Consider the following 14076-nt stretch of genomic DNA (forward strand, 5'->3'; position numbering starts at 1 on the left):
CCTTGGCTCCGCCGGCGGAGAGCTGAGGCCAGGGCACTGACATCCCCATCTACCATCAATTTACCTTCTGCTTCCCCATTTAGCTTTTAACGTCAAAACCTACATTTTTGTCGGCTCCGGCCTGTCTAGGGCTCCTGTGATTTAGCTGCAGGAATGGCTGCTCCTGAGAAAATAGCAACATCCTCATTAGTGAGCAATTAAAAGAGATCCTCCTTAGCGGATTCAGAGGGGGTCCCAGTTCTGATAAACTGACTCTACAAAACCGGAAAATTATTCATGGGGAAATATCGGACAGGCTATTTGGAGACTGGATATCGGAGCCGCCCGCCGGCCCTACCGCGCATCATGCGGGGGGGAATTGCAACCCGGTGACTCGGTTGAGGGAATCTGCAGAGAGCCTGCCCATGATGTGCAGCACCGCAGCATTCGCAGCCACCCCTCACCCCTTTTATTTTTTCCTGTGCCGCTATAAAAAAAATAAAAATTGTTTGAGCAGGGAACCCAGAGTTCGAGAAGCTCCAGTTCATCAGCTGCGCAACTAATAGGCAAGGAAAAGCAAACAAGGGGGGCAGATTCTTCTCTCCAAGTGTTATAAACAGAGGCAAGTGTCTGTAAACACAGACCCATGCTGGAGAGCAGAGCCGAGCTGCCTGACCCGACGGGAGGGAGGGCACATCACTTTTGTCTGGTTGTTGTAACCCCGCAACCTTCCCACTGTCAGCAGGGGCGGCGAAACGGCGTAGGGGCTCCCTTATCTTTTTATGGGCAATTGCACATCTACCTACGCTTACTGCTGGGTCTCGTTGGGAACCACTTCCTTAGGCGCGGTGACACGGGAAGGCCGGCAGGTATGCAGCCCTGGACCTGGAGAGAGAGCCAGCTTGGTTTAAGTTGAGATGATTGGAGTAAAAGTATAAAATACGAGCCCTAATTTTATTATGGAAAAGGTGGAAAACCTTTCCCTTAATCAGGAATGGACAAAAAATACCTAGACCATCTTTCTTATGTGAATTTAATTTAATTCCTTTAATTTTTCTCCTTGCGCGCCTGCGATGCAGAAGGATGCCACGCATTTCCCGGCACTGAAGTCCTGCAGCTCGCCCTGGTACTGGGGAGCAGAAAAGTCACCAGACTGGCCCCGGCACCCTTGTAAAGGAGTCGATAGACGGGGCGAAATATATAAAGAAAGAGAGATCCTGCTGGGGAAGCAATGAACGTACTAAAGAGACCCAGAGCATGGGCTGCTGCAGTTTGCAGCTGGATAAAAAAGGTTAAAAATAATTATACTCGCTGTGGCGTACTGGAAACGTGCAACCCAGGAGAGTTTTAGGAACCACAAAGCTAATATTAAGTTCACCGTAGCTCATTGTAAATCTTACATATTCCCTACAGCACACCCTTCCCACCCCCCCAGCCCCCCGCAAATCCCTTGCCTTGTTCACTCTTTCTTCCTTGACGTAAAATTACCTGCTACATAATCACTCTGAACAAAGCTCACCAGCCTCCCTCGCCTGCCTCCGGCCCCTCTCCGGGAAGCCGCCCCCGCTCCGGGCCCGCGCCTGGCACCGCCGCGGCCCGGGCTCCGGCAGCACGAAAACCGCGCATCTCTGCTATTCCTGACCCGCCCGGGGTTTGCACCCTTGTCCATTTCCCGTTCGCAGTAGGTCTCCTGCATGGAGAACACCACCACAAGGAATTCCTGTTCAGCTGAACTGCCGGTTTCTGTTCAACACTCACAGGGCTCAGAGATCACTCCCTCCCTCTACCCCTCCTTTCATTCAGTCACTTGTTTAAAAATAAAATTAGGAGCCATCTTTATAATTTAGTTTACTTCCGAATAGTTTAAATATTATGAAAAAAAAAAGCCATAAACAACGCTGTTATTCAAAACATTTTGAGGTATAAAACATAAAAAGATTTGGATTTTCTTTTTCTCCTTTTTCTTTTTTTTTTCTTTTGTTTTGTAAAAAACACACACAGTGGTTTATTGAGTACTTACAACGTTTACACCTTCAATATTAATTAGATTCCACTTTTTCCCTTACGGACGGAAGTGCACATAACCAATAACTGTTGAAAACATCTTCAAATACCGAACGACCACAACAAAATTACAACACTAAATACCGAGTCAATCGAAACATTGGTGCAACTGCTTCTGTTGAAATATAGCTTTATAATCCCATGAATATTTATATCCAAAAGGCCAAGTATTAAAGATACACTTCACATACACACTAATGCCAGGGAGGGATTTTTTTCCTTCTCTATGATTCTGTTTTCCCCACGTGTTTTATACAGAGCAAATAACATTCACAAAACATTTAGAGACATTACCCCTTACCAAGCTGGAGTTTCCTCTTCATATATGGAATGCTTTTTCCCTCTCCTTCAAATATCCACATTTTGGGGGGTTGGGGGAGAAATTGCACATAAATAAACTGGATGATTCCAAATACAAAGAGTCCTCAGAGGAGAGCTCACTACCGAGACTAAGAGGAGGGCTCCTCCAGTCCTGCCGTGCTCACTGCTTGAGCTCCAAAGCCCAGACATGCTGCGGCCAGCCAGTCCTCCCTTTGGTTTTCTTATCGTTGCTGCTAACTGTGCTTTTCAAGATTTCGTTCTGGGGAGACAGGATGCGAGGGGAGAGAGAGAAACAGAGGGGGAGAGGAGAGAAAAAAAGGTTAGATATATTCCTCCCCTTTCTAAGTCGCATCTGCTTTGCTTCGAGTTCGAAAACTACGAGGAGACTCGAACTCATCGAGGCCTGCGGGCTTCAAGAGACATAATGGGGACCTCCACGGGATCTCACCGCGGGCGAAGCCGCCGCCCGTGGGAGCAGCCTCGCGTGGTGCGCGACCGCCCGCAGGCCCCTGCCGAGGCCGATTCCCGCTCCGTGCCACCCCGCTGGTCTGCCGCGGCCGGAGCACGGGGCTGGAGGCTGAGAGGCGCCAGTCATCCACGGGGATTACGGCCCCCCTAAACCATCCCCTCCCTGATTGCGGGGAGAAGCTGGGCACCGGCACGTACCGGGGCAAAATATCGGACTTGCGGCCACGAATATAGGCGGGAATCAATCACATGCGAGCAGGCCACGGGGCCTACACGAAATTGGGCTTGCGCTGCCTCGCCTAAGCAGACTCTCCCGTTAAAAATCAAAAAAGTTGAAGCGCCGAGGGCAGAGACAGGAAAGCCTTTCGCTGCGAACCTCGTACTTGCCCAGGGTTTAAAGCTGGGCTGGGCTTAGCAGGTAATCATGCCTCCAGATTTTCTTTTTAAGAGAGCGGAGGCTTGCCTCCTGCGAGGTCACGGTCTGGGATATGGGACAAGCAGCAGCCCGGGGAATAACCTCCCCGGGGGCCCCTAATGTGGCAGCCTTTTCCCCGCGGCTGCTCTCAACAGCCGGGTCGGATCCGGACGCTGACGGCCGCCCGCGGCTGTGCACTGCCCCGCTTTTGGCCCGCAGCTACGGCCAGGGACCGGTGGGACCGAGGTGTCCTTTATGGACATCCCCCGGCGACTCTGTCCAGCGAGGCGCCGGGTGGGCTCGGATGGGGCACCGGCGGGCGACCGAGCAGCCTCCCCTCCGCGGCTCCCCCGCCCCGTCCCGCCCCGTCCCGTTCCGAAGCACTGACCAGCTCTTTCTTCCTTTTCTCTTCCTTCACGTCTGTCTTCTTGATCTCAGCCTTGAAAGCCTCCGCCTCCCCGTTCTGGTCGTCCTTCGCCAGCAGGTCCATGAGGTAGGCGATGTAGCTGGTGGCCAGACGGAGGGTTTTGATCTTGGAGAGCTTGGTATCGGCGGGCACGTTGGGGATGCACTCCCTCAGCTCCGCGAAGGCGCTGTTGATGCTCTGAGTCCTGCGCCGCTCCTTGCGGTTCGCCGTGCCCCTGCGTTTCACCGGCCGGGGCCCCCCGAGCCCGGGCGGGCCGTTCCCGGGAGGCACCCCCCCGTAATGGGAGTGGTCCATGCCCGGCGCCCCGTTGGCGTACTCAGGGCTGTAGGACAGAGCCATGCTGTAGTCGGGGGGGGACATCTCCGGGTGGCTGCTGATGAGCCAGCCGTGGAAGTAGGGGTTCTCCTCGTGGCCACAGCGGGTGGCGGCGGCGGCAGCGGCAGCGGCGGCGGCAGCGAAAGGGTAGCCCTCATGGTGCACCACCGGGTGGTGGGGGAAGCCGCCCACTAGACTCATCCCCGCTCCCTAGAGCACCCCACCCCACCCCCCCGGGCCCCAAAACAAAGGTTTCCCCTCCCCGCCCGCCCCCCACCCCCGCCGCAGCGGCGGGAGATGCTGCCCGCCGCTCACCCCTCAGCACTGCCCCGCTGCCCGCTGCCTCTCCATAGGGCGCTGCTGCAAAGTCCCCGCGGGTGCCCGAGCGATCCCCCCTCCCCGGGCGCCGCCGCCGCCGCTCATGCGTTGTGCCTCCACCTCCTCCTCCTCCTCGCCCGGGGCCGGGTCTTCGAGGAAGCGCGCACAAAAAAAAAAAAAAAAACAAACCAAAAAAAAAATCTATGGAGAGATGTCGACCAAAACAAAATGGCTTGGCTTCCCAGCCTGGGATCTTCCTCTCCTCTTGCTTCCCTGCGCTCTCGCCAAGTCCGCCGCGGCCCGGCCGGGTGGTACTTACACGCGGCCCCCCTCCATGCGCCCCGGGCTCGGGGCGGGCGGGCGGGCGGCGCTGGCTCTGCCCTGCGCGGCAGCGGGGCCGTCAGTGCTGGGCGGGCGCTCGCATCGCTGCCCGCCGCGCCGCGCGGCTCAGCGCCCCGGCGCTCCTCTGCGGCATCCGCGCCGCTCGGCCGGGCGCGGCGGCGGCGGGCGGCGGCGGGGCTCGGCGCGGCGCGGGGCACTGGCAGGGCTCCCCGGCCCGATCTCCATGTACAGCTACATGTTTAGGGCCGCTCGGGTTAATATATGTCGTCAGAAGCGGCGGCCGCCAATGGCCGGGGCGGAGGCGGAGCCCGCCGCCCTCCGCAATAAAACTTTTTGATGTTCGCTCTGCTAATTGCCGAGCTCCTCTTTTAGGATTGGCTGCCCCTCCGCATCCCTAATGTAATTAAAACAAGGGGGGAAAAATTATCATGGAGGCAGAGGTTAATGCAAGTGTTTAGCAGATGCCTTATAGTAAAATCTGCATTAAAAAATTTGAAAAAAAACCCAAACAACAAAACCCCCCCTACAAACTCATTAAAACTTAAATATCGGATAATCTCAAACCAGGTACAGTATGGATCCAAGAAGTTTCTTGGCAAAAGTGTATGTGAGAGCTTGATAGGCTCGGAGGTTGCTTTGGCAAAGTGTTTTGTGCCGGTCCAGTAGAGGAACAAATAAAACCGGCTTCGGAGGGTACTTCATCGATGCCCGATTGCAACAGGCCTGCCCCAGCAGCGCTCCGGCTTATATTTGTATTGCTGGTTAATACACACCACCAGATCACTAGTTTCCGTGAGGAGGGAGGCGAAGCTGCTCTGCCTTGCTTGTCACCAGACTTGCGACCCGGGTTAGCATGGGCTGGCTCCGACTGCGCGCCTGCTGACTGACCGAGGGAGCGGAGCGCTCGGGACTTGGAGTGGGATGGTATTTTCTTCCAGAAAGAATAGTTTTGAGACATTAACAGTAAGTTCGACTCTAACTGATTCTTTTCCAGCTTGCTGCCTACGCCTATGCACCTCCACCAGCGTTCACCCGAGTGACTGATGTGCCTCAAATCGGTTTTATGCTTCTCTAACTGGTACTATCGGTAAGTAACCGAATATTTTTTACAGCATGTTCCGAGATAATTTTCTAGCTTCTACTAACAAATATATAAATATTTCTCCGCATTCCTGCTTCTGCAATAAAAAAAGACCAGCATCTGCAGAAAGCAGGTTTAGTTATCGAAAGGGAGCAGTTAAATGTTCGCTTAACGGCCAGGCCAAGGACGAAATCTCCTGTAGCTATTTTGGTGCTTTGCTTTGGTAAGCTTGAAGATATTACAAAAGAAAAATGGATCTCAAGCTGTAACTTATGGATAGCTGGGAGGCGAGGTGCATTTGTTGTCATCCTCAAATGGAGCCGAGCATTACTAAATAGCTGCGAAATACCAAATACCCACCCTTATTTGTGCTGGCTGATGCCTAAGATGATTCGGCGTATATTACAATGCCGTTCTACAATATAGGCAGTGTGGAAAACTGTGTCAACAGGAGCGGAGAGGTCATAAATTAAAGAAAGAGAAAGATAGAGATGGAGGACTCGGCGAAAGAAGGCAGCAAGAACTCTGGTCCAATTTCTCCAGCAGCTTAATGCGCTCTCCGGCCCCTCTGCAGAGGCGGTGGGGGTTCCTCGGGGGAAGCTCTGGGTGGTGGGAAGAGGGCGAAAAGCAACTCAATGCTCGGGGAGAGGAGGCAGGCTGAGCTCAGGCGATTCCGGCGTGGAGAGGACTGCCGACGGTGCACGGCGGCTTGTTGGGGCCCGGGGGCTTTGCGAGTGGGTCTGGGGGCTCTCGGCAGGGAATGCCCTGCAGGGAGTGGACGGTCTCCGCGGATGAGGCCGTCCGCCAAGGAGCAGCCTGCTGCGGTACCAGGGAGCTGGTCTCGTCGGAGAGCTGCTAAAGGCGAAGCAGAGTGCCGGCCCCGAGGTTCGGCAGGACGGGGAGCGTAGAGTCGGACCTAGAGAGGAGAAGTGCACGGAACACAGACACGCAGGGGTATGTTTTTATAGGCAAATACACATATGCGTGAGCGTCTGGGTGTAAACTGAGTACGAAAGCGAAAAACTAGTCCAGATGTAGAATTGATGTATATACACATATATCTCACATGTACGCACACATGCTTGTAACCAACTGATGAATATCTGTATCTATAGATGCACAAGCAGAATCCTATATATTGTGTTATCCTAAGGAAACAATGTGTCTGCAGTGTGGATTTTTAAATGTGAGGAAGGCCGTGGGCAGACCGTGCAGGCAGAGCCCTGGAGGGGCCAGGCAGAGTGCCCCTGCGGCTCCGGATGGGATGTCTGCAGGGCGCAGCCTGGAAATCCACCCAGTTTCTGCAGCGGTTCTCCAGTTTTGTTTTGCTGCGATATATTCTTGATGGGAAGAAGAAGTGGACATTGTCAAGGCCGGAAAGTTATACCGGCTTGCAAACGGGCGTGTGTTTCTTTACATTCTCCCTGTTTGTGTACGAGCTTTCCGATACACCGCAGGTTAGACTGCAACTGTGACCGTCTCTGTGACAAGACATTACGGCCACTCCGATAACATCTCCAATGATGAAGGAAACGGAAAACATGAGACAGAGAAAAAGTAATAAAATATACAGGAGATATCGATCAGAACACCAGTCTCCAAAGCTAGCATCATGATTGCTTAATTAACTTTGGAGAAAGAGGGTCTCTAGATAAAGCACCCAGAAGGATCTTATATATATATATTTTCCTCCTATCCCAGCAGATATTTATGAGTTTTATAAAGCGAGTTTTAAAGCAAATACAACTCTCGTGTCCTCCCTCAGCTGTTAAATATTCAGGATTCCGATAATGGGTTGTAGCCTTTTCTTTTTGATCCATGAGTTGAAAAACGCTGCAGCTCAAAGTACCTTTCCCAATACTATACTCAAATTCTGCTAAAAAGCACCAGTATTTTGCCAATCTTACACTTATTGATTTGATTAGATTTTTTTTTGTGCACAAATCATATGATGGAAAAAAAAAACAGACAAGAAAAAACCCCAGAAAATAAAAAGAAACCCTAGTCTTATGTCACTTTATTTCCCTGCCAAAATAGTTGCATGTAAGGCGGCGATTTATCTGGACTCTGCTGCCAAACAGGACTCTCCTAGCTTGCGGTAATAAATAAATTTTGGTGGAGACTTTGCCGAGGCTGGTTTTTCTCTTCCTCTACCCGCTTTCTAAAATTTATTTTATTTTTTCTGGAGTTGGTATGTGGGGCTGTATCGCTAGGTTTTGCCCCGCGGTTGCTGCCTGTCCAGCCCCGCAGCCGTCCGCGGGGCCGAGCGGGAGGAAGGGGCTGCCCTTGCCCCCCGGTGGGTGCCCCGCGCCGCCCGGGGAGCGGGGGCAGGAGCCCGCGGCGGGGGGTGGCGGGCCGGGCGCCCGCTCACAGCCGCCGGGGCCACCCGCTGCCCTGCCCCGGCGCTCAGTCGCCGCCGGGCCGCTTATCGCCAGGTCACTTCTCCCCTCCCGGCCAAGAGTAGGGTGGGAGCTGGGATAACAGGACAATAGAGCTGTGCTCCCCCCTCCTCCCCCCGGGCTTGTGTGAATTAAGCTAAATTGCAAATTAACCTAATTTCTCCGAATCAGCCGGGGAAAACCGTATGGAAACGGGGAAGAGATGCCGACGCTGGGTGGTCGGAAACCCACATCTGCTGGGGACTCCGGGGCTGGCTGACTGGGAACACTGCAGCCACACCGGGCCAGGCCCTGTGAGGAGCAGGCCAGGGGCAGAGAGGCGCCTCACCGGTGCCTAGGCTGCGAGCCCGCTCATTTGCTTCTTTACCGCACCTTCCTTTTGAGGAGGGTCCGAAATCGGTGGGACGATTATGGGGACAGGGCAGCGGCGGGAGCCGCAGTCACCACTTAGGTGCCTGGTACCGACGCCAGACCTACCCATCCCTGCTCCGTGCAGCAGCGCCGGGATCTCCCTTCATAATTTTCATTAAAGCAAAGAAACAATCAGACAAACGAAAGCACCCCAAGGGCACCCCGTCCTTTGCTTTTGAGGCGCTGCCCTGGCCGGGCAGACCCTCGGCGTCTCTCCTTCCCGCAGCTCCCTAAGTGCCGGGGTACCGATTTCCTCTCCTTTCGCCCGGCTGCCCACCACATCACTCAACCGCCCGGTGCACGGCTTGAAAAGCCGAGACGGGTTTGAATTTATAGGGTGCATGATGTCATTGACCCGGGACCAAACGTATCAGAAAGGGGTATCATTCTAGGATGGATTTGGGGATGCCAGAGCATCGCGTGTCCCAGGGGTGCGACGCGTCCTCTATCTGGGCAGTCGCTTAGGAATTCGTGAAAGAACACAAACACGCAAGAAAAGGGATTTTTGAAAAGACGCACGGAGAAATATGATTTGGAGGTCAACCTGTCAGTGCGGGTTAATGAAAAGGACTTGTGACTAATGGGTCTGGCTTGCACCCTCTCTTGTGCTTACACAACCTGAATTGCAATGCCCAGGGCAGAGGGCGGGATCGGGCCCAGCAGGCCCGACTTAATCGCTGCCCTTGGAGGTGGAGGAACCCTGGTTTACATTACTATTATCGGTAATGAACGCCCACATATTTCAGGCATGATAATCTCCCAGCCGTGTGTATAGAGAAAAAACAAACAAAACAGAACAATCCAAAAACCGAAAAGAAAAGAAAAAAGAAAAAAAGGAAGGAGAAAGATCGGGGATGAGAAAAATCCAAGACACTGACCATTCCGTAAGTCGCAATGATTGGCAGTAAGTGCAGGACCCTACGCGTTTTACCACTGCATGTGCAAGCAATTATTCAAGGATTGCTTATATTTGTGACTGAAGATCCAGAGTTGCATTTAGACCCTGGACAGGAATCAGGGAAAGAAAAGCAAAACATTACGAATTCCAACCAAGACCCCTTCTTTGTCAGAAGGATGGTAGTAAAGACCTTACAAAATTCTACAGTGAACACAGTGTGTTTCTATTTATTGGAATTTTTATATAGCTCTCCTATACATGCACATGTATAAACACGCACACGCATGCAGACAAACACGCTGTTTTTCCACATAATATTTGTTTGTATTCCCGGGAAAGAGCATCTTAAGCTGCTCTTGAGTTCGATGCTGATGAAATAGCTCGCGAATGTAATTGCCTTAATTAATGAATATTTTGTCCTCCAGCATCTGACGTTCAGACGGTGGAGGAAGAAGAAGGCTAGGCTGGCATCGTTTTATGTTTAGGTTAACAAAAATCAACACTTCTATTGTCATTCTTCATGGAAAGTCTCCATTTAAGGAGGCTGGGGTTTAAGAAGCCTTCATAGATCAAAGGTAACCGCGCTTGGCTTAAGAAAAAGTCCCTCTGGAACAGTGAAAATTAGCTGCAATTTGGCCCTAACTACACGCCCCAAAATGTCGGTGTCGTCCTGCTGGTGTCCCCCGCGCTGTATACCTGCTGCACTGCACCCCGCTCCCGCTTGCCCGGGATCGGCTGCAGCACACGGGCTGCAGTCCGAAAATTCAGCAGCTGAGTCCTACAAATGTCGGCTGCACACTTGTTGCAAGCATCAGCCCGTACCGCAATTCCTATATGCGTATCTCGGTGTAATTGATCTGGCTGAGTGAGGTCTTTTTGGTAATTTGGATACACCAAGTCTCCAGTTAATGACATATAATCAGCCTTTAGGTCACTTGGTCATTCTCTTATTACAAACCCCTCCTGCTCTCTCTGATCTCCTTTCAAACTAAATTTCACACAAACAAATAAAGCAAGACAGGGACAAGTCCTTAAAATGCAAGAGTGAAATATTGGAGAATTGCTCGTGGGGAACTATAAACATTTTTAAAAAGAAAAAACCGAAAAGATAGGACAGAACATCTTATCGAGAAAGAGAGCATTGTGTACAAAACACGGAGGGAAAACCGGTCTGGCTTGTGTTAAACGTGACATAAAATTAAAATAAAATAATTACAAACAGAAACAGCATAATGTAAACAGAATACAGGAGGAGACTTTACTAGAAACGCATGGCCGCGCACCATAATTTGTTCGTGCAGATGATACAACCTATCTGTGGACACACAAAATGTTTATTTGCTGTGCTTTAGCAAGAAGTAAATTTCTTTACTCTTCTTTTCAGGAAAGTTAAGAAACCGGAAAATGGAGAATTGAGTGTCATGTACCTCCCCAGATCTGCAGGGAAACGGAGCAGCGGCCAAAAGGAGCGGGTGTAAATGCGACAACAAAAATAAATACTTTATATCACCGTGCAGAACTTATTTTACTAAGTCAACACTTTTTTTTTCTGCAGCTCACCTTTTCTTTCCTCTAGGGAGAGACAATGCTCACTTTTTATTAGGTATTCCCTAAAAGTTTATTTTGCTCCCCGTCCAGGTGTGTGTGTATATGTATATGTATGTGTATGTATGTATGTATGTATGTATATATATATAATATATAAAAAAGTATATACATATATACATATGTATATAATCAACAGGCTAAGGGTCATGTATGAGCAGAGGCTGGTGCGGTGACCGGGAAGAAGGGTGATCAGATGCTCTAGGTGAGATCTCAGGGCCCTACAGGCTGCAGACAGCTCATTGCAAACCAAGCCCCATTTTCGGAGCTAAAGTCGATTTATAAAATCGAGAGAGGGGAGATATCAACGTCGTTCAAGTCTTAGCGCTTTGAGAAAGCAGCCTGCAGAAGAGGACTGCCATCTACACTCCCTCACAGGCATTAGCGCCTTTCAAAATATTATCGACATTTTTACCAGAGGTCTCTCATTCGTGTGTAATACGGGGCTCAGACAGGCGCTAATTGAGCACGTAGCGCGTGCGAGGCTGCGAGAATGAGTGTCGGGGCAGGCTCACACAGCAACAGAAATGGGAGCGATAGAAAGAAAGGAGTGTCACAGGCCCCCGCGCAGTGCGTGTTGGTGTGACACATCTCGTTATTAGCTCAATGCATTCCCGGTCTTTTCGGGATTTCTAAAGTTGTTGGTGTTTCTTTTTTTTTTTTTTTTTTTTTTCTTTTTTTTTTCCACCACCCGCCCTTGGGCTACTGGATTGAAGCATCAGCCCGTAGCCACACGGGGATTCGACTCAGTACATCAAAAGGCGGTGGGGGTCAGAGCCCCGACGCTGCTCTCCTCTTGGGGCTCATGCTCGGGGACACGGGCCGCCCCCTCTGGGAGCCGCCGGGGATGTTCAGTCCCGCCCCGGCACTGCCCGGGCGGGGCCGCCGGCACCCCTCCCGCCGGTGCTCGAAATGCCGAAGGCCGAGGGGAGGCGGCGGGCTGGCCCCCGCCCATCGCACCTCTCGGCGGCGGGCGGCCCCGGCGGAGCCCCGCGGGCGGTGCCGCTCCCGGGAGGAGCCCCGGCGGGCTGGGGGCGGCTGGAAAGGGTTAAGCGCTTCCCCTCCTCCTGCTGTAGCCCCCTGAATGCCACTGCTTTCCTCTAGAGGTCTCATTAGGGAAACCCTAACTGCTATTTTCAACGTTTCCTCAATCAAGCGCCTTTAAATAGAGCTCCACAAACAAATTGGCGGCAAAAAGCGCAGATCTTGTCACGGGCGAGGCCGATTCAATATTTCACCCTTGTTTGCTTTGTAATTACAGCCTGGCTTGTGGCTACCTGCACGCTAGGGCGAGTTCCCCTTGCCACCCCCCCGTCCGCCCCTCCCGTCCCGCGTCTGCCGTACAGCCCCGCAGACACCTTTCCCTGGGCTGGGAATTGAGCGGGACCGCCCGCGGGAGCCACTGAGCGAGTGGGCTCGGGTCAAAACTCAAAAATCGCACAGAATCTCCCTGGCTAAATGCTGAGGGCTTTTTTTTTTTTTTTTTTTTTTTTTTTTTTTTTTTTTTTTTAATTTGTTTAATTTTTTAAAAAAAAAATTGCTGTTTGTTGCAACGTCTGCTCTGAGGCCACGAGCTTTCCAACAGAAGGGATTTTCCCCAAGCGCCGTCTTGCCCTCTCATGACGGGGTCAGGGACCCGGCAGCGGCCCGCCTGTCCCCACGCACGGCAGTCCGAGCGGTTGATCTGCGGGCTTCGCTCCCTCTCTCTCTGTTAAACTGCTCTTATGATTTGTTATATTTTCCACAGCTGATTGTTCTTGCTTGACTGTTGTACAGAGCCGCTTTAAATCTTCGACAGGAAGAATAAAAGTTAAAACTGCTTAGACGGGCTGGTGCGGGTCCGCCTCGGTCACTGCATAACGACCCCTCTGCACACATCAGGTCTCGATAAGCCTCGTTCCTGCGGCTCGGGGCAGCGGCATCAACACAGATCGGAGCTAATTCGATTATGTCTGAAAGCCGGAGTGTAACAGAGAAGAATTTGGCGTTTATGAACTAAGCTGCTATATTTGCTTTGCTGTAAACCGACGAGAATATTTTATGATGGAGGGGAACAGTGCAACACAAAAGGGAAATATGACAATAAATCTCTTTTTATGGATTCTCTTTAGCAGCAAAACACAAGGATTCAACGGTTTTATGACTCAACTATTTAGCAGGTACATCTAAAGATACCTACATAGAAAAGAATAACCTGTATTCCCCCTCACAGCCCCCCTCCGAAACACAGAAATCCATCCCTGTGCCCCTCAGTTCACTGATGAAATTCTCTGAGATTTTCATGGGAGCAATGCTGGCTCAAGAGTTTACATCTGACCACTGCACAGATATACTTCGATTATTTATGGTGCCATTGGCATTACCCTTTCATAGTTTACTGATACACAAAACTTTTGGTCAGAAGTAATGCTCCACCTTCCATCTCAGAATGAGCACATTAGTCTGTTTTCTTTCTAGTTACTGCAACGCTATTAAGACTTGAGATAATTTATGCATCCATAGAGCTAAATTACAGCTTTAGTTTTCAAGGGACTTTTTTTAAAGGAATGATTTTCATGCTAAAATAAAGATAGGTACTTCAGGGGGAGGATTTCCAAGTGGCTAAGGGTGTAATGCTCCTTGAAGTAAGTGCAGGTTCTGTATATAAATCCCTTTGAGGATTTAAACCCTGGATGTTTTTTCAGAGTCATGTTCCACTGTAAAAAAACCCATTCAATCCATTCATACATGCTCAAACTGCTTTGTACAATGCAAGTATATTTGCATCTAAGGCGCTAAGCATATTTTTTATCTGTCTCCATGTCTTGTTTATGTCCTTTCTTGTGATCAAGTCCTGATATTGGTTACCCTGAGCACCTAGATCCAGGTTTAGGTCCCCTAGAGATCAAGGAATAGCTAGTAGGTCCAAAGGTCTGCTGCTGGGCTGCAGTGATCTGGAAGTGTAGATTTTGAAACACTTGCTTCACATACCGCACAGTGCCGAGCTTTTCCTATCTGAGCACGCACACATGCGCGCAGCACGGCACTTTAACA

General features: G+C 51.1%; 1 protein-coding gene and 1 long non-coding RNA gene across 2 annotated transcripts; one reads left to right on the top strand and one right to left on the bottom strand.

Moving 5' to 3' along the window:
* Nucleotides 1–1810: 1810 nt before the first annotated feature.
* On the bottom strand, nt 1811–4202 carry HAND2 (heart and neural crest derivatives expressed 2). Its single transcript, XM_069013742.1, has 2 exons — nt 3636–4202; nt 1811–2623 (listed from the first exon to the last, which is right to left on the bottom strand). Exons 1-2 carry the CDS (start codon nt 4188–4190, stop codon nt 2525–2527), a joined length of 654 nt encoding a protein of 217 aa, XP_068869843.1. The 5' UTR covers nt 4191–4202; the 3' UTR covers nt 1811–2524.
* A 706-nt stretch (nt 4203–4908) lies between these two features.
* LOC138109757 (uncharacterized) lies at nt 4909–10948 on the top strand. Its single transcript, XR_011150703.1, has 3 exons — nt 4909–5216; nt 5644–5736; nt 10823–10948. It is a non-coding gene; the product is annotated as an uncharacterized lncRNA (long non-coding RNA).
* The last annotated feature ends 3128 nt before the right edge of the window (nt 10949–14076 follow it).

Source organism: Aphelocoma coerulescens, chromosome 4, assembly GCF_041296385.1.
Source record: "Aphelocoma coerulescens isolate FSJ_1873_10779 chromosome 4, UR_Acoe_1.0, whole genome shotgun sequence".
Lineage (NCBI taxonomy): Eukaryota > Metazoa > Chordata > Aves > Passeriformes > Corvidae > Aphelocoma > Aphelocoma coerulescens.

Bases quoted from the DNA above. Each gene is read 5' to 3' on its own strand.
- HAND2 (XM_069013742.1), bottom strand. From the start codon at position 4,190: ATGAGTCTAGTGGGCGGCTTCCCCCACCACCCGGTGGTGCACCATGAG. The intron at 2,624-3,635 runs GTCAGTGCTTCG...CTGTCTCCCCAG, and splicing joins AGAAAAGGAAGAAAGAGCTG to AACGAAATCTTGAAAAGCAC.